Source organism: Molossus molossus, unplaced genomic scaffold (assembly GCF_014108415.1).
Source record: "Molossus molossus isolate mMolMol1 unplaced genomic scaffold, mMolMol1.p scaffold_m16_p_19, whole genome shotgun sequence".
Classification (NCBI taxonomy): Eukaryota; Metazoa; Chordata; class Mammalia; order Chiroptera; family Molossidae; genus Molossus; species Molossus molossus.
The window spans coordinates 24,871,165-24,896,692 of NW_023425354.1; the positions used below are offsets into that span (position 1 = coordinate 24,871,165).

The window sequence follows — 25,528 nt, forward strand, 5'->3', positions numbered from 1 at the left end:
TTAGTAAATGAGAAGGTCAATGGCAACAAAAGATTCATGCTAAAAATAAAACTGATTTGGTTACTAAAACAAGAAAGTCTAAAATCAAACAGTTTTTGGTTAAACTTAAAATGTAAACACATTCAAAGCTTCAAAGAAGCTTCGGATCATCATGTCATTAACTTACCCGAAGAGGCGTATACTTTCTTACTATCTGAAGAAAATGTGGATGCTGCAATCCTTCCATTTATTTTCATGCTACTAATCAATTCTTTGGTCTAAAAGAATAATAAATATTACCTATCAAGTCGTTTTAGGAGGTGCAAAGAATCACACTGTGCAGGACAGAAGCAACCTAGTTCTCCATTTTGCACCACCTACTCGAAGTTGTTTTTCCGTTCTCCAAAATTCTCCCTCAACTGCCCGCAGCTCCTCCCAAGTACCACTATGCTCCTCTAGTTGAGATGCAGATTTAAGAACACCTGGAGTTATGCACTAATGTCTTATCCTAGAAGTACAAGCAACTAACAATGCCTCACCTTCATTGACAGCAAATGAAAATATCCAGCTACCCCATTTATGAGCAAGAAGGACCCATCTGAGGAGACATCGAAGCTCCTTACTATCTTCTCTTTCAAACCTAAGAAAGAAAGGTGAATCAATTAAATAAGGATTGATACGGTTTTCAATAAAGCTTTCATTGACAATTTACAGTTTCTGACCTTTTAAAATATCTAAGTGCCTCAAATTAAACAAAACCTAGGCTTAGACACTGAATAAGTCCGACCTTATGCATTGAGTAGGATAAAATATAAGGTCACTATAGAGCTTGGCCAATTAACATTCACCCCATTTTATTTATGTCTTTATTGATTTTTTTTTTTTTTTTTTTTTTTGAGAGAGAGACAGAAACATTCATGTGGGAGAGAAATAAGTATCAGCTGCCTCCTGCACTCCCCATACTGGGGATCAAGCCCGCAATCCAGGCATATACCCTGACCGGGAATGGAACCAGGACCTCTCAGTCCATGGGGCAATGCTCAATCCACTGAGCCACATTGACTGGGCAACATTCACCATTTTAATTGCAGGCCAAAGACTCCACTCTCTAACAGTAAACCTAATAATTAATTTTCCAAATTTCAGCAGTAATACCCATAATTGACTAAAAGGACAAATTATACCTTTTGGTCACAAATTTCATTACCAGAAAGGAAATACACTGACGTTAGAGGGAGCCAAAAACATAACAACATATAGAAACTAGTTGCTGGCCACCTGCTAAACATCTCACGATGAACTGGGAGCCTAATCTTTAACTTTGTGGATACAAAAAGGAAAGAAAGACAGAAAACACAAGCTGTCATTGTATTCAACAGTTGATTGGCTTCTCAAGATGAGATTCATGTAACCAACATGAGCTAGGTATATAAACCAGAGTCAGTAAACTTATTTACAAAGGGATATGACCCTTTTCCATGCCTAAAAGGCTCATACTGATTATGCAGGAGACTCCAGGTATCAGAATGCTTAGAACTCCAAGTTACTCATTAAAAAATTGCCTCATAAAAAAGATACATAAAAAAGAACATAACTGCTCTGGCCGGTTTGGCTCAGCAGTTAGAGCATCAGCCCACGGACCAGACAATCCTGGGTTCGGTTCCTGCTAAGGGCACATACCTTGGTTGCAGTTTGGCCCTGGCCCTGGTTGGGGTTGTGTGGGTGGTAACCAGTCGATGTGTTTCTCGCTCTCTCTCCCCCCCCTCCCTCCCGTTCTATCTGAAGATAAATGCATAAAAATGTCCTCAGGTGAGGATTTAAAAAAAAAAAAAGGACATAACTGGCTACCTCCAGGGAAGAGAAGAAGGTAGCCAGAGAAATGAAGCAGAAGACACTTTTCCACTATCCATCCATTTCTAAGTATTGGATTTTTGCACCATGTGAACAAACTGCCTAGTCAAAAAAAAATTATTTAAAAAAAATTGAAACTGCTAAGTTAAAATATTGATCAGAAATAAGGAATTAAGAAAAATCTAGTGAAGAACCCTTATTCCCCTACAGGAAAATGCTGGTTGGGGCTCCTAGGATAGACCGTTTCTATCCTATTAACACTGCTATAAACTGGGCCTCCCATTCCAGTCTTGTCTCCAGAAATGACACCCTGGGGATTGGTTAGAATCAATCCAGACACATTATTTCTAATCACTGGGGTTACTTCTGCTGCTGCTGACCAAACTCCTTCACGATGACTCTATTTCTATTAAAATTTCTTCTTAGGAATTTCCTAATTTGGGGCAAACTGCACTGACTGCGGCAAACAGAAACAGAGTATCATTAGATGATGAAGCAGGGCAGGGAGGCTAGTGCTAGCACAGTGCAAGGCTACAGCTGGGAACCCCTGCAGACCTAACCCTAATGGCACAGCATCAGGTAGTGGGAATGCAAGAGAAGACTAAAAAGTGTTCACCTTGAAGCCTATAGAGCTGGCACCACTGCGGCCTTGCAGGGATACAGACTACACAGGTATCAACACAGTAACAGTGAACAAAGTTCCCTCATACTGTGCAGGACCACGATGAACACAGACCCAGTGTGGCAGCAACAGAAGCAAAGTGCCAGAGGATTCATTCCACAGCGAGGCCTGCAGGTGGCTGGAAGACCTTGCGTTCTTGGCCTGAGTAAGTCTGTTGTTTGGAAACAACTCAGGAGCGGGGAAGTCTTCAAGAAGTAAATAGAATGCCAACAAATAAGGACAGGTAGTTGCTTTAGCAATTAACCGGAAAAATAAGGTAACTGTATTTTCACTCAAAGATTATGATGTATTATAGTAGTTATATGTACATATATAGCATTTTTAACCTCACAAAAAAATAGTAATAATAAATGTTAGTATTGGTATTATAATTGCTCTTTACAAATGCTGGACCTTTCAAAGTAGGAGTTAGATAAAATGTATAATGTTGCCTAAGGAAAGAAGATACAGTGCTTTAAAGATGTCAAATACAAATCTTTTTACAGATCTGTGAATAAGATTTTTAGGTGAACTGCTGACAATTGATAAGAAAAGGAATGGCCAGTTTAATTAGAACAGAGCCAAATTCCATAGTACAGCAAGTGGATTTGTGGTAGGCAGTTAGGCAGACATGAGCACAAGGACCATAGGCGAGGTACAGGTCACCAGGGCAGAAAGCCCTGGGTGCCTAGCAACAGGGAAAACAAGGACCTTGCCCCAGGGTAATCTTTCCTCCCCCTATCATATCACTGATTATGCGGTTTCCACCCGCTAGCTAACTGACCTTTCATATCGCTGGTCATGTGGCTTGAATACTCCCTGACCTCACCTCCCTTGGCAAGTCACTAGTCATGCATAGATCCCCCTTGGATAAGAAACAAGGGGCTGAAGAGTGGGTCATGCTACTCACATTCAGGCCCTTGCAAAGACACTCCCTTAAGCATTATCCTCCAGGGATAACATCTAGGCCTCAGTTTCGTTTCAGCTCCAGGACCAGAAAAGCAGCAAAACCAGACAAGTGACTGACATCAGGACCAGATGCACTGACTAATGACCCCTGTCCCTGGCAATGACCAATCGGTGGAGACCAGGACCCTGAAAGAACACACCTGGAAAGCTGATATTTATTCAGATCCTTCTCTGAGACCTCCAAATACAGTCGGCCCTCATTTATTGTAGTTAATCAGTTCCAGACTCTACCACAATAAATGAATTTCCGCGAAGTAGGATTCTTTTTTTTTTTATCCTCACCCGAGGACATTTTCCCTTTGTTTTTTGTTTGTTTGTTCAGATAGAGTGGGAGGGGAAGAGAGGAGAGAGGAGAGAGAGAGAGAGAAACATCGACGTGAAAGGTACACATCGAGTGGCTGCCACACGCATGACCCAACCAGGGCCAGGGACAAACTACAGGCCCTTAGTGGGAACTGAAACCGGGTCTCTCCGGACCGGGTCTCTCTGAACCAAACCGGCCAGGGCAGGATTCTTTATTTATATAGTTGTCCCTCATGACTTTGCGCTTCGACTTTCGCGGCTTCACTCAGTCGCGGTTTTTCAAGTACTATACCTTATTAGAGAAAACCGCCAGAGCAAAGCCGTGAAAGTCGACGCGCGAAGTGGCGAGATGCCTGTAAATACCCTCAAGATGGGGGACCTGGTGCAGTGCTCTGGCTCCCCCTCCTCCCAGCACCCCCAGGCCTTTCCCCTTCCCCTGGCCTTCCCCCAGGCACGCTACCTTAGCTTTACCTTTCACTTTCCTAAGCTCTAAAGGGCCCTTCTTTTGCCTCGTTAACTTGTCTCCTGAGCCCATTCCTTCTACAGCTCACTTCTACCTCTGTGACATTCTTTGTTGTTTTTGTTATCCCCACCTGAGGACTTTTTGCATTCATCTTCGGATAGAGCGAGTGAGAGAGGAAGGAAGAGAGAGAAACATCGATGTGAGAGAGACACATCTACTGGTTTCCACCCACACGACCCAACCAGGGCCAGGGACAAACTGCAACTGAGGTACGTGCCCTTAGCGGGAACCGAACCCGGGTCTCTCTGGACCACAGGCCGACGCTCTAACCGCTGAGCCAAACCGGCCAGGGCTACCTCTGTGACTTTCTAATAAACTTTCTCTTATAGTTTAAGTCTTGGCTCTGAATTCTTTCTTAGCCAGAACTCAAGTACAAGGTTGCTGAACCAAGGTCTGGTCTGCCTCCACCGGTCTGAAAATTGTGATCAAGCAACAGATAGATCATATGTTATTCCTAACAAGAGCAGCAGTTAACATTTATTAAGCATTTACCATGTAGTAGGTGTTAAATTAGAAGCTTTAAAATATTTCTTTTGCCTGGCCAGTGTGGCTCAGTTGGTTGAGCATCGTCCCATAGACTGACAGGTCCCTGTTCGATTCTCTCAGGGCACATGTCTGGGTTGTAGGCTCAATCCCCAGTGTGGGTGGCATGCAGGAAGTGGCCGATCGATGTGTCTCTTTCACACTGATGCTCCTATCTTTTCTCTAAAACAATCAATAAAAACATTTCTTTTCTAATCCTCACCTGAGGATATTTTTCCATTTCTCTTACATTTCCATAGAGTGGGATGGAGGGAGAGAGAGGGAGGGAGGGAGAGAAACGATGTGAGAGGGACATGTCAACTGGCTGCCTCCCGCACGACCCTAACCAGGGCCTGGGACAAACCACAACCGAGGTACATGCCCTTAAGCAGAACTGAACCCATGACTCACTTGTCCACGGGCCAACACTCTAACCACTGAGTCAAACCAGCCAGGGCTCAATAAAAACTTTAAAAGTTTTTGTATATGTATATATATACACATATATATATATGTCTTCTAATATTTATGGCCCTCTGAGTTTACAAAAAGAGAAAATTAAGGTTCAGAGATTTACCTTACCATAATATCTATTATCAAAATGGTGATTACCTTAAAAAAAAAGATAAAGGTGCCTATGTGACCAACTTATTTGATTCCCAAATGGTCAAATACTAGAGTTTGAACTAGTAATCTGGGGCTCTTAACCTTTTTTGTGCCATTCCTCCTTTGGCAACTTGGTGAAGCATATGGCCCCCTTCTCAAAATAATGGTTTATAAGTCATTTATAATGGAAGAAAATGCTAAATTTCAGTTAGAGGTTAATAAAAATAAAGATGTAATATTTTTCCCATCTAACTTCATGGACCCTAAATTCTATTCATAAAATTGTGAGAGTTCATGGATCCCACAGTATGAACCCCAGGTTATCAAATCCAACAATTAATGAATGTATCATTTGCATCAATTCTGTAGTTTTCAATTTTCAAATTTGCATATGTATAAGGCTTGCATATCCTAAGTCAGCCTTTTCCCCCTTATTCTAATACCCTTAATTAATAACTTCTTGAGTTACTTATAGTGTTTTCTAATGATAAGGCTCAGAATAGTGTTCAATAGCATATCACCACAAAAACAATTTATCATTACTATAACTGTCATCATTATTACCAAGCTATACTTATTGAGGAAGAAAAGAGAAAATTTTGAGAGGAAAAGATAAATGATGTTACCAGCATATCCAGGGTAAACGTCACTAACTGTTTCTTGGCCAACCCCTCATTTGCTTTTCCCAAAAGGATGCAAGGAAAAACTAAAGCCTATTCCTTTTGATTAATGGAATATGTAAAAACAACAAGTACTACACCATTTTCTATTTCAATATAGGGAGATGGTTTTAAGGTTTTTCAACTCCAAGTAAGGTTCAGGGATCAGGAGCATCAGCGCCACCTGAAAGCTTGTTAGAAAAGCAGAGTAAGTCCCCATCCCAGACCCACAGACTCAGAATCTGCATTTTAACAAGATCCCCAGGTGATTCCCATGCACATTAACATTTGGGAAACACCACTTTAAAGCATGAGATAAACTAAAAACCAACTTGGAAAGAATCACTAAAGGTGTCAGAAATAGAAAAGAGAAAATTAGAGAATAAACGCCAGAAATGTTTCTAAAGTTGGCCTTTTTCACTAGCAGAAAACAGGCTGGAGAGAGAGCTACCCCATCCTTCACAGCCCACCCCACACAGTTTAACAGAGATACCGCCAGTTAGGCCTGCAGCACAGGCCAGCACCACCTCCCAGGGTTTATAATGCTAGCCCCCAGCCGATCTTATTACAAGGGCTTTGGTTCCCAAAGAATTCATGAAGGTGTTGCTATATTTTGTGGTAATGGGGTAGGAAAGTACAAAGGAAGAATGGGAAGGGTAGAAGAAACAAATTAACACCGGATAAAAAGTTTAACTTTTAAGTAGCTCATGCTTTAAAATACATTACAATCTTTAAAAGCAGTGCTTTATTTCCTTTAAATGTAAATCAGCCCAGCTGGTGTGGCTCAGTGGTTGAGCATCGACCCACGCACCAAAAGGTCACAGGTTCGATTCCCGGTCAGGGCACATGCCCAGGTTGTGGGCATGCAGGAGGCAGCAAATTGATGTTTCTATCTCTCTCTCCCTCTCCCTTCCTCTCTATAAAATCAATAAAGAAAAAAAAAATTTTTTTAAATAAATAAATCTAAGTCAAAATTCTATTATAACAAACACTAGAACTAGAGGGTAGCCACATCTCCTGAATAGCAGAGAGGTGAAATAACTTGTCCATGGAAGTGAAACCCAAGTCTTCTGGCTCCCAGGCTCATGTTCTTTCTGCTGCATTAATTGCTAATTTTACAGACAAGTACCTGCAACTGCTTTTCTGATCTAGGAGGATATAGCTATCCAAATTATGATTTTCCCTTTAGTGCTTGATGTAAAGTCAGTTCACTGTTTTCAATAAAACATTATCTCAACAACGCAATGACATTTTCTAAACAATACTAAAACTAAAGAAACTTATTTTTAAGAATTCTATGGGGAGGGAGGATTTCAGATCTTCTTCCCTGGCATACATTGTCAGTTTGGCTCAAATAAACTTATAAAAAGTCTCTTTAAAAAAAGAGAGCCCCAGCCCTGGCCAGTTTGGCTCAGCAGTTAGGCGTCGGCCTGTGGACCAGAGAGTCCCGGGTTCAGTTCCCGCTATGGGCATGTACCACCAAAACAAAAAAGAGAGCCCCAGCTGGTGTGGCTCCCAAGGACTGCAAGATTCCGGGTCAGGGCGCACACACAGGTTTCGGGCTCCATCCCCAGTGAAAGAGAGTGCAGGATGCAGCTGATTGATGTTTCTCTCTTATCGATGTTTCTTTCTCTCCTTTCCTCTCTCTAAAACACACACACACACACACACATATTTTTAAGAGCCCTGGCCAGTATGACTGAGTTGGTTGGAGCACTGTCCCATACACCAAAAAGGTGGTGGGTTTAATTCCCTGTCAATGCACATATTCAGGTTGACCCCCAACAGGACGCATGCAGGAGGCAGCCGATCGATGTTTCTCTCCCACATCGATGTTTCTATCTCCCTCTCCCTTCCTCTCTCTAAAATAATCAATAAAAACATTAAAGAAAATACATATCCTCAGGTGAGGATTAGAAAAAAGAAAAAGAATACTATGGGGAGGAAAATAAGTGGCTGTAAATAATATTAAATGAACTTAGCTGTGGGCTGGGGAGTGGGGGCATGACCAGCTATATATGTTCAACAGAAACCTTACCTCTCACTTGATGTACAGGAATTAACTTTCCAGCCAACATATCATAGACATAAAGCACCTTGCTGTGGGTACTTGTGGCTAAAACCTCTTCTCCATTAGCAGTAAAACGAGCCTTAAAGATCGGAAACTTTTCCAAGTAAATGCTCTGAATTTTAGGATTTGTTTTTCCATCAACCTGTGAGAAAGTACAAAACATGCCTTTTGGTTATTTCCATGGACCCTGTATCCTGATAGTAAACACTTTTCACTGCAAATCTTCATTTAAAAATGCATACCTGAAGTAGTGACACAGAGTTATCTAGTGCAGCAACCATCACCACCTGTGCACAAGGATGGAACTGCACAGAAGAAATCCGAGCACTAGTAGGACGTTCAGCATTTGCATGTTGGCAGTTCTTCATCTAAGAAAAAACAAAGCTGGAATTTTATCAATTCAAATGGGTTAACATTATTTCCTTTAGAACATGAAAGAAAAACATTATAAAGTGGTTTATCTACAGAAGAAAACCCACCGGAATGGTAACCAGAAGACCACAGTTCTGCTACCAACTAGCAAGTCATTTTACCACACAATAACCCATTTTTATCATCTTTCTTTTTTTATCCTCACCTGAGGACATTTTTCTATTTTTTGTTCAGGTAGAGTGGGAGGGGGAGAGAGGAAGAGAGAGAGAAACATCGATGTGAAAGGGACACATCGAGTGGCTGCCACCCGCACGACCAACCAGGGCCGGGGACAAACTGCAACCGAGGTACATGCCCTTAGCGGGAACCGAACCCGGGTCTCTCGGGACCGCAGGCCGACGCTCTAACCGCTGAGCAAAACCGGCCAGGGCCATTTTTATCATCTTTCAAATGAGAGGATTAAATCATTAAGGTCTTGGAGTACCAAGATATAGTCATTCCCCCAAGATACACCCTATTTGAATGTTTTAATTTTAATCTTCGTCCAAGGGTATGTTTCTATTGATTTTTGAGAGAGAAACATTGATGTGAGAGAGAAACATCAATTTGTCTCCCTTACGTGCCCAGATGAGGGAATCAAATCCTGTGCCCTGACCAGGAATCAAAGCCATGACCTTCTGTGATACACCCTATTTGTGTTAGGAGACTTTGACCTCCAAGAATATTTTATTTAAAAGTACCCTGGCATTCATGGCACAAAGAGGCACTATGTGGTCGTTCCCATGTTTCTCTCCAGAGTGCATGGTTGTTCATTTAAAGTAATGACAATCTCATGCATCATTCAAACTATATTCAGTTATTTCTTTGTTTGTAACCACTGACGTTACATTTTTATGGTGAGTACATTTTCAATGGAGGTGAATTCACCCTATGAGGAGCTCGGTGAATTGTGTTCTTAAGGTGGGGGGAGACAGAACCACTCTGTTGCCTAACAATTTACAATAGGGTCTCCTTCCCCATCTAAATACACAGGCAGGCAGAATAGACAGGCAGAAAGAAGAGGAAGAGCAAGAGCAAGAGCAAAGGTTCTGAGGCAAGAAAGGACTCAGCTCATTCAAGAAACAGAAATAAGGCCTGCATGGCTTGAGTAAGATATATGGGGGAAAGGTCTGAGATGAAATTTTGATGTAGGCAGAAGCCAGATCATGAAGGGCAGAGCAGCCTATGATAGGGAATTTAGAAGTATTTTAAAAGCAGTGAAAAGTGACATAACCTGATGCTTTATTTTTAAAATACCCCTCTAGCTACTATATGAAGAATAGCTTACGAGGAAGTAAAAACGAAGTAGGGAGACTAGTTACAAAGCTATTACAGCAAATGGGGTGACAGATGACAGCAGTATGAACTAGGCTGGTGCCAACAGAAACAAAGAAAAACAATGCCTGGCCAGTATGGCTCAATGGATTGAGCTTCATCCCATGAACTGAGAGGTCCCGGTTCGATTCCCAGTCAGGGCACATGCCCAGGTTGCAGGCTTGATCCCCAGTAGGGGGCAAGCAGGAGGCAGCCAATTGATGTTTCTATCACTCTCTCCCTTCCTCTCTCTAAAAATAAAAATGAAAATATATTTTTTAAAAAAAGAAAAGAAAAAGAGAAACGTAAAAGGAGAAATCAAATAGAATTCCCAAAAGAGTCCTAGGGACATAATTTAATTTTCTTGATAGTTTTTGTAATGGATAAACAACTAGTGTAAGTATTGACCATGGCAAAGTGACAGCAAACACATTTAATCCCACAGACAAAAGGAATCCATACATACATTTGTAACTGGGAAGCATACTGAATTTCAGAAGTAATTAGCTGGATAGGCCCCATTCCACTGACTCTCACCTTTAAGATTCCTTTAGGAAGAGAAGTTGATGTGGATATGAAATTCCCAGTCCTTTGCAACAAGTCATCTTCATCCTCGTCACTTTCATCTAGGTCAAACAAACCCACAAGGCTGATCTTTAGAATCAAGGAGGTGGCCTACCCCAAATGTCTATAGTTGAGACTTCAACTCCCTTTCCAGCCTCCAACTTCAACTACTTTATTTAAGCTGGTAAAAGTAAAACAGCAAAATAAATTTGAAATAGAGGAAAAAGATGATACAGAGCTCAATATATATGGTCAAAATCAAAGCCTGACTCTGGAGTGAAAGACACATTCACAGGCAATGACTAAAACAAGATGAAATGAAGTTGAAAGTCAACATTTAATTTACAAAGAATCTGTAACTGAGTTATTTAGCAACAGGGCAGACAGCAGATGTAGCTTAACAACTCCCTTGAAAAAGAACTAGAACTTTAGGTGGACTGAAGGATCAACGTTAGCAAACTGGACATCAGAACTTCAAAGAGACTACCAGGGCTGTTTCTTCCCTAAAGATGATGGCTGATTCTAGTAAAGAGCTGTGAAGCTAAGCAGAGTTTTAAAAACATTCCTGGGGCTAAGAAGAGGGGGAAAAGGCACTAAAAGCCCTGTAAGGTTTTGGATTGGGGACACAAAAGGCAACACCTAAAATTAAGGGTGAAATTAAAGAATTATGAGAAAATTTTCCAGGAACTGAAAGCCAGCTTTGAATCTTCACAATCTCTCACTGGAGAAAGAAGCTCTGAGACTGCTAATGATCACTGTCCAATCAACTACCCAGAAAAAAATACAGTTGATCCTTGAACAATGCAGGTTTGAACTGTGTGGGTCAAATGAATGGCGCAGGTCAACTGAAAAAAAAAAAATCCATATATAAGTGGACCCACGCAGTTCAAAACTGTTTTTCAAGGATCAACTGTGTACAATTTGCTGGAGTAAGATATCATTGTCCTAGACCTCTAATCAATACTATTTTTCATAAACAATAGCTAGCACTCAATGAAATACAACTAGGTCAAGATAAGGTAATTTAACTACCTTAAAAACCTAAGGAGAAACATACAATCCTCATAGGAGATCTAGATAAAGGAGTTTTCAGACATAAACTAAAAACACAATGTTAATATGTTCAAGAATAATGAAAGACAAGATGCCCTGGCAGGTTTGGCTCAGAGGTTACAGAGTTGGCTTGAGGACCAATGAGTTGTGGGTTTGATTCCGGTCAAGGACACATACCTCGGTTGCGGTTCGTCCCCAGCCCTGGTTGGGGTTGTGCGGGAGACAACCAGTTGTTGTGTCTTTTTCACATAGATGTTTCTCTCTCTCCCTCCTACTCTATCTGAAGATAAATGAAAATATATACTCGAGTGAGGATTTAAAAAAATAATAATAATGAAAGACAAGAATCAGAATTGAGCTAGATAAGTTAACTTCAAGATCCCAAAGGAATTTTTTTAACAGTCTATCAAAATTAGTAGGAGAATGAATGGTCTGGAAAATGGATCAGAAAAGAAATATCCAGACTAAAGTATAAAAAGCAGAAAAAGAGAAAAAATAAAGAAAAGAACATAGAATATGTTGAAAATAAAAACATTTATCATACACGTAACTGGTAGACTGGAACAGAAATATCTGAAGAGATAATAGGCAAGAATTTCCAAAACTTAAAAAAGACATTAAGCCAGATTCAAAAACACCATAAAGACCAAGTAGAATACATAGCAAGCTAAAAAGTGTGGGGTGCGGGGTGGGGGGAGATTAAAACAGCAACAATAAAATAGTCCATAATATTAAGGAATTACTGTTGATTTTTGAGATATATAATGATATGATAGCATTGTAGTTATGTTCAAAGGAGAAGTATTCTCTTTTAAAGATATTCAATGAAAAATATTCAATGATAAAAATAACAAATAACATGTTGGAAATAACTGTGAAGAAATATACCTTGGGCAAGTCAATTTCACCTTTGAATCTTACTCTTCTCAATCTGTAAAATGAAAGAGTTAGACTAAGATATCCCAGATGGTAGCAAACTGGCTAATTGTTGACCTAGTCCATTTCCTTTTTATTCTGGGTACGAAGTCAAACTACATTTCCTGGTTATCCCAGGCAGTTATTGTGGCCTCATGACTAAGCTCTGGCCAATAAAATGTAGGTGAAAGTATCAATATGCCACTTACAGGACAGGCCAATGAACACCTCCCTTGGGCGAGACACTCTCTCTTCCCCTATAAAGCCAACTAGATGTCAACATCTTAGGCAACTTTGAAAGACCCAGTCTAAAGATGATAGAACTTCTATAAACTTGGGTCCCTAAAGTAGATAATCATCTTCTCACTACCCCAATTTTACTCACACAAAAAAACAACTTCTACTGGATTAAGCCACTAGGAAAAGAGAGGTTTTCTGTTTCAACAGCCAGCATAATCATATCTATAATTACATAGATCTAAAATGCTGTGATTCTATGAAGGTTAAATGACAAGGAATATTAAACACTTTTAAAAAAACCTTGGAAAGAGATTTCTCAAGTAACAGAAAAATGGGTTTTTTTAATATGAAAGAGGGGTAAAATTATGTATCTTCAAAAGGTAGGGCTTACAGAGGGTAGGGAAGTCAATTTCAAAATAGAAAAAAAAAATCCTAACAATTAGTTCTTTTTTTTTTAATCCTCACCTGAGGATATTTTTCTATTTATCTTCAGATAGAGTGGGAAGGAGGGAGGGAGAGAGGGAGAGAGAGAGAAAACCATCAACGTGAGAGAGATGCACTGACTGATTGCTTCCTGCACGACCCCAACCAGGGCCCGGAACAAACCCCAACCAAGGTACGTGCCCTTGACCAGAATCAAACCCACAACTCTTTGGTCCCTGGGCCGACACTCTAACTGCTGAGCCAAACTGGCCAGAGCCTAACAATTAATTCTTAAAGAAAAGGGGAAGAAAGAATATATTATATATTTAAGCAGAAGCTAAATTATCATCTAACAGATGTTGTAGATCTTGCAGTGATTTATTAAGTGAGTCTACAACACCAAGATTCCCTCAAGTATCTGGCTGGAAACCAGAAGATAAACTTCTATTTAATAATAGACTGAGTTTCCCAACAGCATTATACAAAACAAACAGCTCCTTCGTATGGGCTCCCTGTACTTTACCACCTTTAGGACTGACAGGTGTGGCAAAGGTGTGGATTAGCAGGTAGGGTGAAGGGAGGAAGAGGTCATGGTGGTAAGTAAACAGAAATTCATCAGTTATCAAGGATGCTAAGGAAGGAGCTCCTGAATTATGTGAAAGGGCATACTCTGGATTCCCTAAAGGATTTCAAAGGTCAATTCCAAGTCTAAACTGTGTAACTCCAAGCACATAAATCAGATCTTGACTAAGCCATTCAAAGTTATAGCTAAACTCAAAGATCTAAAAAGCAGAAAACCGTTATGGTAAAAACCAAACTTAAAACCTAGAGTTGAAAAGTAAGTTTTGTGCTCCTTAGGAAGACATCCCATTTCCTACTGGACAACTAGATTAGCTGCCATGTCTTCAGAAGAGACTGAATTAAGAAGTAACAATACTATTCATTTTTCCTTAATCCTATGCCATAATGCAACATAGTTCTTTCTGTTGAGGAAAAAAAAATCATAAAATCCACCCATTATGGCCTTATAATTGAGAATATGCTGTTAAGCCTTATGTTGTTGTAAAAGGGCTTCCCTCAGAGAAATTGTAGACTTCAAAACCAGATATTTTAAAAAAAAGGTTGTATTTAAAACAGAGTCATTTTAATTGTTTAATACAGAAGTGTAGACAAACCCACTAGTCATAAAAACTAGAAAACTGGACAGAATACACAAAACTGTTTTCAGAAATTGGACAACAGGCAACATAGTACTGTAGTTCCTGAGAGAAGGGAAATAACAAGGTGAGTCCTACCATCACCAGGTTTTAATTAAAACTCAAATAAGAACAGAACAGGAATAGAACTTAAACAAAGGTATCAATACTCACCATCAGAAGATGTTTTCCGCTTATTAGTCTCTACCCAGGCAGGTATTCCCCCCATCGCATGCTGGAATCTGAGCAAAAGTATGAAAAATTTGTAATGGTAACCACTGTACGTTCACAGAGCTTGATACATTTAAAGACTATAGGTAAGATCATCCGTGAGAAAATGTATAGATTCTCTTCCAAAGAAGTTACTATCTTTAAGAACAGAAGGGCTACTCACAAAATAGTCCAGGCATACTTACTTTGGAAACTTTCATGAACCTCTATCTATTAATTTTTTTTTTTTTTTTATCATCCTCACCCGAGGACATTTTTCCATTCTTTGTTCAGATAGAGTGGGAGGGAGAGAGAGGAACAGAGAGAGAGAGAAACATCGATGTGAAAGGGACACACCGAGTGGTCGCCACCCACACAACCAACCAGTGCCGGGGACAAACTGCAACCGAGGTACATGCCCTCAGTGGGAACCGAACCCGGGTCTCTCCGGACCGCAGGGCGATGCTCTAACCGCTGAGCCAAACCGGCCAGGGCATGAACCTCTATCTAAAGTAGTCCTGGATACAGGGCACTTGGATACATATTTGTTGTTAATTATTTACATCTAGTTACATAGTTGTCTTATTTGTTCATTTCAGCACATCCCAGTCTCTGGACTAAGTAAAAAAAAAAAAAGCCTCTTTGTGCTTATAAACCAATGCTACAGTAAAGAGTATATGAAAGAATGTGTCTGGAAACAAAATGACCAAATTGCTAACAATATACAAAACTTCCATCATATATCCTTTGAATAAAATGGGAGTTCCACTCTGAAAGAAAGTTAGTTTTAGGAGAAGCATGATATTTATATTCTGAAGGGCTGGTATCTAAAAGAGCGTAAGGAGTCATTTTGTTTAATACAGAAGTACAGACAAGCCCACCAAATTAACTGGACAGAATACATGAAACTGTTTTCAGAAATCGGACAACAGGCAACATAGTACTATAGTTCCTGAGAGAAGGGAAATAACAAGGTGAGTCCCTACCATCACCAGGATTTTTCCCTGAAGGCATTTTTTTTTTTCTATCCTCACCCGAGGACATTTTTTGTTCAGAGTGGGAGGGAGAGAGAGAGAGAAACATCAACGTGAAAGGGACACATCAAATGGCTGCCTCCCGCATGACCCAACCAGGGCCGGGGACAAACTGCAATCAAGGAATGTGCCCTTAGCAGGAACCGAACCCAGGCCTCTCTGGGCCGCAGGCAGACGCTCTAACCGCTGAGCCAAACCAGCCAGGGCCCTGAAGGCATTTTAAAAGACCCTGGCACAGAGGAGAAAAAGACCAGACTTGAAAGAGGCTGGGACAACTACAATTGTTAAGGGCAGTAAACTACAGAAGAGAAAGAGTTGCAGAAATCTGCACAGGGATCCACAGGCACTTTTGCTGAATACTAAGCTGCACACTCACAGGATAAAAACTCCATGAGCCCTGGTCGGTTTGGCTCAGCGGTTAGAGCGTTGGCCTGCAGTCCAGAGAGAGCTGGGTTCGGTTCCCGCTAAGGGCATGTACCTTGGTTGCAGTTTGTCCCCAACTGGTTGGGTCATGTGGGAGGCAGCCACTCGATGTGTCCCTTTCACGTCGATGTTTCTCTCTCTCTCTTTTCCCCTCTTTCCCTCCCACTCTATCTGAACAAAAAAATGGAAAAATGTCCTCAGGTAAGGATAAAACAAAAAACAAAAAACTCCATGAGGTCTGGCAAAGAACTATTAAGAGGCTGTATGTTGCACGATGTCAAAGCTCAGACATCTGAATTACGACCAGTTAGAGAAGGTCCTTACTGAATACTCTGGCATTCAGTAGAGATCCCAGAAAGGGCACACCTAGTAACAGAACTAAACCAGCCTCGAGTATAATTTGCTACTCTAGAACAAAGGTAAAAACAAATCTTTAAAGGATCAAACTGATCTCCAAGCCAATTAGCAGCCTGCCAACACAAAGTACAACATTCATTAAAAGCTAAAAACAAAAAAATCCAGGCACTGAACTTAACACTCACACACCTCAGAATCCAATCAAAATTACTAGACGTGCCCGGCCGATGTGGTTCAGTGGATTAAGAATCCTCCCATGGCCTTGGCCGGTTTGGCTCAGCGGTTAGAGCGTCAGCTCTTGGACCAGAGTCTCGGGTTCAATTCCAGCCAAGGGCACGTACCTTGGTTGCGGTTCTTCCCTGGCCCTGGCTGGGGCAGCTAGTAGATGTGTCCCTCTCACATCGATGCCCACCCCCCACTCTATCTGAAGATATTTGAGAAAATATCTTTGGGTGAGAATTTAAAAAAAAAAAAGAGTCCTTTCATAGACTGAGAGGTCCCGGTTTGATTCCAGGTCAGGACACAAGCCCAGGTTGTGGGCTCCATCCCCAGTAGGCGGCATGCAGGAGGCAGCCAATTGATGTATCTCTCTCATCAATGTTTCTTCTCTTTCTTCCTCTTCCTCTAAACACATCAATAAAAACATATTTTTAAAAAACTACTAGACATGCATAGAAGCAGAAAAACGTGACCCATAACCAGAAGTAAAATCAGCCAATAGAAACAGACACAAAAATGACAGACATAACAGAATTAGCACACAAAGATGTTGAAATAACTAATAAAAATAATTCAAGTATTTTAACAGAGTTTAACACAACAAAAGGGAAGTAGCCTAAACAAAATACAACAAGGTCTCAAACTAAAAAGACCTTCTAAAGCCAAAAAATGTAACACCTGAAATATAACAGATTCACTAAATGTAGTTTCAAAAAACTACATACTATGTTTCATTTATGTAACACTAGAAAAAACAAATCTATAAGGACAAAAAATATCAGTGGTTGTCAAGGGCTAGAGGGTTAGAAATTGGAGAGAGAGGGTAGACTACAAAGGAATATAAGAATTTTGGGGGGTGATGGCAATATTCTATATTTTGATTCCTTATCTTAATTGTTGCAATGCTAACATGACTATGTGTTTAACAAAATTCATAAAGATATTTTAAAAGAGTGAATTTCACTATAAATTATATTTTAATAAATCTACTTTTTAAAAAAGTGATAATGCAATAAGCCTCTAGGAATTTTTTTAAATGTCAGTACAAACAAAAATAAAATTTTTAAATATCTTTAAATATCTGCAAGTTTGGCCCTGACTCAGTTGGTTGTAATTCATCCCATATACCAAAAGGTAGTAGGTTTGATTCCTGGTCAGGGCACATACACAGATTTCGAGTTCTAGCCCTGGTTAGGGCAAATGTAGGAGGCAGCTGATCAATGTTTCTCTCTCTCTTTCAAAAATCAATTTTAAAAAAGATCTGCAAGCTTGAACTGGAAAAATCAATATAAAATCATTATTTTAAAATATACATATATCTCCTAGCTCTGTTCAACTAACAGAGCCTAACAGTCGTGAAAAAGAGATGGTTTACCCTATACAAATGAACAAGCAAGTAAGCAATATTAACACTGATACTTGGGTACTGGGATTACAAGATTTTTCCAAAATTTTTTTGTACTTGTATTCCCTCTTCCCCCAAAATACTAAAATTTAATCATTTCTTCTAATAGCAATGCTCATGCTGTTTAAAAATAGAAATCATACTACCCAAGAAGCTATTACAGCTAAAGACTCAGCAAAACAAAATAAATTACTGGTTACAAACACTTCTCGGTTCAATCATATGAAAAAGGATACTTACTCTTCCTTAAGTCTCTTTTGAAGCTCATTTTTTGAAAGTTTACTTTCACTGGTATTTTTCATCATATCTTTCCGAAAACGGTTGTTCATCATGTCAACCCTGTAAAAAACAGAACAGCATGCTTTAATTGAATTTTAAAGAAACAATATAAACAATTATTACCTTTAGTAGTTTGAGAAAACTATTTTTTTTATCCTCACCCAAGGACTTTTTCGCATTTATCTTCAGATGGGGTGGGGGACATCGACGTGAGAGAGGCACATCGAGTGGTTGCCACCCACACGACCCCAACTAGGGCCAGGGGCAAACTGCAACCGAGGTACATGCCCTTAGCAGGAACCGAACCTGGGACTCTTCAGTCCCCAGGCTGATGCTCTAACCACTGAGAAAACTGGCCAGGGTGAGAAAACTATTTTAACTGAACCATATAGGTCAAGGTTTGTAAGATGTGGAACATCTCAGACACAAGATGTGGAACATCTCAGACACACATTCTCTCTATTCTTCCCAAAACAAAGTCTCCAACATTTCAGATTATACAATTTACTCTTTTAAGAATTAATATTTCAAACCCACAATGACTTTAGACACAACTTATGCTATTCACCTAAATAAATTCCAGGTAAAACAAAAATTAAATATATAAAAACCAAACCTTAAAATACTATGAAGGAGCCCTGGCCGGTTGCAGTTTGTCCCCACCCCAGTTGGAGTCGTGTGGGTGGCAACCAGTCAATGTTTCTCTCTCTCTCTTCTTCCCTCGCTCCCTCCTGCTCTATCTAAAGATAAATGCAAAAAAGTCCTTGGGTAAGGATAAAAAATAAATAAAAATCTTTATTTAGATGGGTTGTTTTTAAGCGGGGGGAAAATGCATGCAATACAATCATTCATCTACTAAAGTGCATACTGCATGTGCTAAGTTGTTTTAGCCTTTTCTCAGTTTCAGGCATTGTGCAAAGAGCTCTATATGTACTATTTAATTTAATCTCAAGAGCCTTTGATACAGTTACTGTCATTAACTCCATTTTACAAACAAGAAAAGGTAGTTCCAAACTTGCCCATGATCAGTTAGGAACTGGCCAAATTAGGAGGCAAAATCAGGTCTAAACAGGGAAGAAAACAGAAAAGAAGAGTAGTAAGCCAACATGTTAACAGTGGTTTGAACCTTGTTGGCAGGATCATGAATGACCTTTTCTTTCCTATACTTTCCAATATTTTTCAAATCTTCACACAATCACATTAAAGAGAACTTTTTTCAAACCTGCAAAATAACTTGTGAAGTATCCAGACAGATTGGAAGAAAAACTTGACAACTTACATTTCCTCATCTTCATCTTCTTCATCAACCCAAACTGGCTTCTTTCGAGGTGCAAAATTATCTTTTGCTTCATTCTTCACTTCTGAGTCATCTGAGTCTTCCTGGGCTTGAATCTAGAGAAGACAAAATGCCCTCAAGCACTGAGTTTTTCATATCCAGGGGTGCTTTGCTTTTACAACCCTCTTATAAAATAATAGCATTCCCTGAATGCTACCACAGCAAATGCTGGAGGAAAAATAAGAAATTAGAGAATGGTACCACACACTGGACAGGCGAGGTAAGAGGGAACAGTCAAGGAGAGAACATTCAACATGCTCTAAGGAAAAGACCAAGTAAGACAAGAACAACAAAAGATAAGATGACACATGAAAAAAAGAGAGGAAAAACCCCAGAACTACAGAAATTATGAAACCAGAGGCAGACCAGCACTCAAAGATAAAACTAACATAATTGAACACTACAGTTAACTCATATTTCATATTCTTAGACATATCTCTTCTCCATTTTTCTGCCATTCCTGACCCCCTAACATCTCAAGAAGTTATTATACTGTACTATTAAGTCTAAATCCAGACCACAGACTACTCCTGAAGTGAGCTTGAGCTTTCCCCAAACTACCTGAGAGAAATGAACAAATAATTTTTATTGGCTGTTACCAGCCTATGACCCTTCAAAGCCCAATAAATCCCACCTCACATAGACTGTTTCTTTTCCTGACTAGGAAACAGTCACACCCTTCAGCATTCTTCCAGTAGTTCTCCATCTCCCTACTAGATTTCTGCAGCTTCTCCCATAAGCAACCCAACGCGTTTTTGGCAATCAAGTTGATACCTCCTAGGTCCACATTCATTTAGCAAACTGCAAGTATCAGTGACGCTCTGCTTGACCACCCTACGTAAAACTTCACAGGCTTTCTCTACACACACTTAACTACCTTTCCCTGAATGCTTTTATTTTTTTCCTCTTAAGCACTTGTCACTGCGAGTTTTACAGCAGTACTATCTCCTATCTTCTGTCTCTGCCACATAAGCTCCACCATGGCAGGGATTTTTGTCCATTTTTTTCCCATTGCTCTTTCTCCTGCAGTGCCTCGAACAAAGCCGGGGACACCTATCTTCGGGGATAGGGGGAGTAGGTATATAATAAAAGAGATGACTTTTGAAAAAGTGTAGCCCTCCCCGGTTTGGCTCAGCAGTTAGAGCATCGACCTGCGGTCCAGAGAGACCCGGGTTCGGTTCCCACTAAGAGCACCTACCTGGCTGCAGTTTGGCCCTGGTAAGGGCTGTGCGGGTGGCAGCCACTCGATGCGTCCCTTTCACGTGGATGTTTCTCTCTCTTCCTCTCTCCCCCTCCCACTCTATCTGAACAAAAAGTGAAAAAAAAAATTTTTTTAAGTGTAAAAAATATAATCACTCCAGGTTTTCATTGCCAGGAAAAATAGCTGGCACCCATCAGGCTTACAAATATTTGCTGAATAGACGAATACATGGGTCATTATCAAAGTTGGAGAGCCAGTCACTTGGAGAAATGTTAAAACGCAGATTTCCAGACCCGTGCCTAAGAATTCTGATTCCACAAACCAAGTGGAACTCTTGAATCACCGCAAGGTATTGGAGGCAGACGATCAAACGACCACGAAGGAAGAAACAGTTTGAAGCTAAATGGGGCTAAGCCACGAAAGATGCTCAGGACTCCAGGTCGCCAAAGTGCTGAGCGCCTGCTGGATACCAGGCGCAGCCGCTCCCACCCGGACTGGGAGAGGTGCGGTCTCCGCGCTCCCGAGACTTTCCGCCTGCCCGCTCGGCGCCCGCGTTCTCGGGCTCCCTCCCACCTGGGTGCTCCTCGGCGCCGCAGGTCGCCCAGGCTCCGCCTCCGGAGGTTCGCCGCCTACCGCGCGCCCCGCCCGAGCGCGCTCAGCCCGCGCACCGCGGCCTCTCTCACCCGCGGGCCTCGCAAACGCTGCAGCAGCGCGTCCTCGTTGTCCTCGATGTCGCCGAAAACCAGCTCCTCCAGGCACCGCTCCACTGCCGGCTTGTCCTCCTCCAGCGTCAGGCGGTTCCGCTGCCTGAGTCGTCTCTCCTCCTCCGCTGCGACTGCGATCGCAGTGGCCGCTGCTCTCGGCCGGGCCGGCGGTTTCCGCTGGGATGAATAAGCAGCCTTTCGGGGCGGCCCGCCCGGCCTCGCTCCGACTTTCCTGTCCGGCTTCATTCCGGTCTTCCGGTTCGGCCTCGCTCCAGTTCTCCGTTCCGGTCTCGTTCGGCTCCTCCGTTCCGGTGGCATCGTTGGGTTTGAGAACAAACGCAGGCGCTCACGTGGAACCTCACTGCGCGTGCGCCGAGGCGAGGAGCTGTCCGCTGCGGCTGAGGCCCCGAGGGGCCGGAAGGAGCCTGCGCAGCCTGCTAGCACGTGACCAACACTCTCGCCCTACGTAACGCCCACTCCCCGCACGAGCCCCTCCCGTATGGGAGTTCCTACGGGAGGATCAATCTTCCGGGTGGAGGGGGAGGCGGCGTGACTGGAGTGGAAATTTTTTTCCAACACAACTTAGCAGCCACAACTGATTGAAAGGAGCATATGAAAGCCAGAGTATAAACAGAGATGACTAAATGAAACTTTTACTTTTCCTTCTGACTTTTTAACCACTCTACTTCACACGAGCCCCAATTGCATTTTCCACCCCTTCGTCTTGGTACGGCCCTTGGAGTACGGAGCCTGCAGAGGGTCCCACGCTGGACCAGAGCGCGGAGGGTATGTAGGGAAGTGGGCCAATCGGGGCGCGGGTCACGGCGCAGGCGCGCTGGGGAGGGAGGGCTATGCTAATGTTGTTGATATCCTGGGGCCACCCTAGTTAAAGGGGGGAAATCCGGGGGCTGCCGCAGCTGCCACCGGTCTGGGCCCAGCCGGGGCACCCCTGTAGTCGCCGTAGCCCCGGGGAGAGGTGCCTGCCCCCAGCTCGGGGAGGGGGCGCCGCGGGCCCGGGGAGCACGGACAACCCCTACCCATGAGGCCCTGATGGAAAACACAAAGGATCTGGTGAGAACCGAGCGCGGCAGCCGCTTTGTGTGCCAGGTGGGGGGAACGCCTGCAGCTCCCCGACCCCAGGAGCCCCTGCAGCTCTTTGACCCCGCTCCCCGGCCTGTTTCTCCATCCCACGCCCCCTCAACCTCCGAAGCTCCCCTCCCCCTACCGGCCGTTAAACGGTTCGGGGGGTTCCCCTCCCCCAACCCCCTCAGCCCCGGACTCTTCGGGGTTCTCTCTACACTCTATGTACACTCTTTGGAAGAAAAAATTTAGAAGAAAGTTTTCCTCTGTGTCCCGTCACCTCCCCCTTCAGCTTTGGCTGGTGGAAGGGGGAGGCTGGATTTGAGACTTTTACTTTTTTGCCGCCCAGGGTGGGAGAGTGGAGCCCTCACTTCCCCGGGGGGCCATAGTTGTGGTGCTTTGCGGGGGAAGGTGCCTATCCGCTTTGGGGCGAGTGCCGCGAGGCATTTCGCACGTGGAGGTGACTATTGAAAGGGGGCGGGGTGGGCACGTGTGGGAGGGAGAGGTGGGAGTGGTGTTTGGGAAGCAGCCTCCTAGGCCGCTTTAGTTTAAAAGGGTTCGAAGTGGTGGGCTTCTATGACCATTGCGTTCTCTTTTGTGAAATAAGAATCCTAACATTTCAGAGTCGGAAGAGACATTAGAGGTCACCCAAAGCAGCCGTCCCCTCTGCAGCCTCTCTGACAAGTGGTAGGTAGTCTGTCCTCTGCTTCAATCCCTACCAACACTGAGCATTCACTGCTGCCCGGAAAGTCCTTTTCGTTTTTCAGTGCTTCTAATTGTTTGCCTGCCTTTAATAGACCCTGTAGTCTCATTCATGCCCTTGTTAAGTTGCTCCCTTTTTTACTTCTCAAATTTTCTCTCACATCCTCCTCACCCACCCACCGCTCATTGGCCTATATTTTGTGTGCCAGGAAAGAACAGCAGGGAAGTGAAGGGAGGAGGGTTTGAGAGATAGTGAAGGCCAGCAGAAAACTTTGCTGGGTTAGTTTCAAAAGTGCTGGTTTATATATCTGAGAATGGTTGATATTTTTCTACAGGAAGCCTGGGAATTATGGTCTGGGGATTTCGTGGCAGTTGCCTCTCACTAGTGCATCTTTTGGAAGTTAGAAATTTGAGCATCATCTCGATAGTTCTGTCTCAGAGCACCTTTTGCTTGTTGCCTGAATCACTTTCCCTAATGATGCCTAAAATTGCCTCCTGGGGATAGTACTGAAGCTGTTAGAAGCATCTGCTGGTAGAGGGATGATCAAAAGACCCCTTACCTCCCCTCCTTTTGACCTGTATGTTCCTTTCCAGCTGGTCTTCTCAAGGCTCCTACTACACAACGCTTTCATTTCATTCTCTGTTTTCCCCCCCCAAGTCTATGAGATTTGAAACTTTTGCAACATTTTAATGTTTGCAATCTTCTTCATGCTCCTTACGTTCGTATATGCCAGTATTTAGCACTTAGTAGTTGAGACTTCAGTTTCTACTATTGTCTGTCACTTAGCGTTTTTCTAATGTTCTTCATCTGGTGAGCTATACTTCCACCAAAAGTAGTTTTGTTGGCATAAAAATCTTGGGGGCACATGATTTCCTCTTCCTGATATGGTAAAGTGTGAGAGTCAAGACATAACAGATAAAATGTAGAAGTAATGAATCTGGTCTAAAAGCCAGGGAATAAATTTCTCTTTAAACTCCTAGTCCCCTGTTTAAAATGTTAGGGCACAGACATTTTTTTCTCTCCCTCTTTTATGACTTAGAGGCTGTTGCTGTGCTCTAGTGTGTTTAAACAGTATTTTTTTTATTTGTTTACATCAACACCAAAGAGTGTTTAGAAAGAAAATAGCTGTCTTTTTGCACCACCGCCTCTGAATAACAAATCACTTCTATTTATATAGAACCCCATCCCAGACTTCTGGATGCCTTGCAAATTATGGCAAAAACCATCTTAAATAAGCATTGGTTCATAAGTATCTTATTTGGGTCATGTTTTTTAACCATTTAATTTAATGCAAACTTTGACTTACAGTATTTTCTCTAAATTTAGTCACTGAAATTTAACATGGCTATGAATACTAGATACTAAAAAGAATTAATAGAGCTGTATAATTCTGTCTTTAGAGTTTTAAGTGCTGTAATATGGAGCTCCAAGTTATTTCCTGCTTGCTTTAAACATGAACTGTCATGACTTAAGTGGACTGACTTTGCAGACATTTGCATTCTAAACATACTAGACAGGAACAACTGGTTTTATTTTAAAGAGGACATTGCTGTGTTACGGCTGGCTGTATGTTGCCTAATGAGTGTTTAAACCCTCCTAGATGTTCAGGTGCTTCTAGTCCCTCAGTTACATTAGAAGTGAAAACAACTTAAATTATTTTAAAGCATAGCATAGTAGTTAAAAGGTAAAAACTATAGCTTAGAAGTGAAAACAATGTATTAAGGCATAAATACTAAACCACTGAATTACTGTAAGCCACAAGTGCTCAGTGGTTTGAGTGACCACATTCTAAAATTAGACAAGTCACTGTTTTTTTTTTTTTTGGTTGCTCCTTGTTTCTCAATTTTTCATCTTTAAAATGTTTGCTAAATAATATTTAATTATTTCACATTTATAATTTTAAGGTAAGCCAATTGAAACGTATTAGTAGTTTCAGGATTTCAAATCCAAGAAAGATAAAAACATCAGGACGGTAGAAGAAGGACTTAAAATAGTTAAAACAGCCCTGGCCAGTTTGGCTCAGCGGTTAGAGCGTCGGCCTGCGGTCCGGAGAGACCCGGGTTCGGTTCCCGCTAAGGGCACATACTTCGGTTGCAGTTTGTCCCCGGCCCTGGTTGGTCGTGCGGGTGGCAGCCACTCGATGTGTCCCTTCACGTCGATGTTTCTCTCTCTCTCTCCCTTCCTCTCTCTGCCTCCCACTCTATCTGTACAAAAAATGGAAAAATATCCTCGGGTGAGGATAAAAAAAAAAAAAAAAAAAAAAAATAGTTAAAACAAGCCTCCTAACACCAGGATAGTCTTAATTATCTAAGATTAC

The 25,528-nt window shown here is 41.9% G+C and overlaps 2 protein-coding genes across 6 annotated transcripts in view; one reads left to right on the forward strand and one right to left on the reverse strand.

The window, feature by feature from the left end:
* The window catches only part of UTP18 (UTP18 small subunit processome component), a 32,105-nt gene extending 10,299 nt beyond the window's left edge, over positions 1-21,806 (reverse strand). The window contains exons 1-9 of the mRNA XM_036269778.1: positions 21,408-21,806; positions 19,467-19,579; positions 18,149-18,247; positions 14,435-14,502; positions 10,407-10,495; positions 8,387-8,512; positions 8,112-8,286; positions 519-619; positions 167-257 (exon numbers count right to left, since the gene is read on the reverse strand). Coding sequence (XP_036125671.1) covers positions 167-257; positions 519-619; positions 8,112-8,286; positions 8,387-8,512; positions 10,407-10,495; positions 14,435-14,502; positions 18,149-18,247; positions 19,467-19,579; positions 21,408-21,746 — 1,201 coding nt within the window. The 5' untranslated portion in view covers positions 21,747-21,806. The remainder of the gene's footprint in view (positions 1-166; positions 258-518; positions 620-8,111; positions 8,287-8,386; positions 8,513-10,406; positions 10,496-14,434; positions 14,503-18,148; positions 18,248-19,466; positions 19,580-21,407) is intronic.
* A 167-nt stretch (positions 21,807-21,973) lies between these two features.
* The window catches only part of MBTD1 (mbt domain containing 1), a 65,259-nt gene continuing 61,704 nt past the window's right edge, over positions 21,974-25,528 (forward strand). For 2 of the 5 annotated variants that reach the window (XM_036268494.1, XM_036268496.1), the window contains exons 1-2: positions 21,974-22,214; positions 23,132-23,195. The gene's annotated coding sequence lies outside the window, so the exon portion shown is untranslated. Of the gene's footprint in view, positions 22,215-22,341; positions 22,500-23,131; positions 23,196-25,528 lie in introns of those variants that run through there. The other 3 variants (XM_036268495.1, XM_036268492.1, XM_036268497.1) reach the window with 3 other exon arrangements.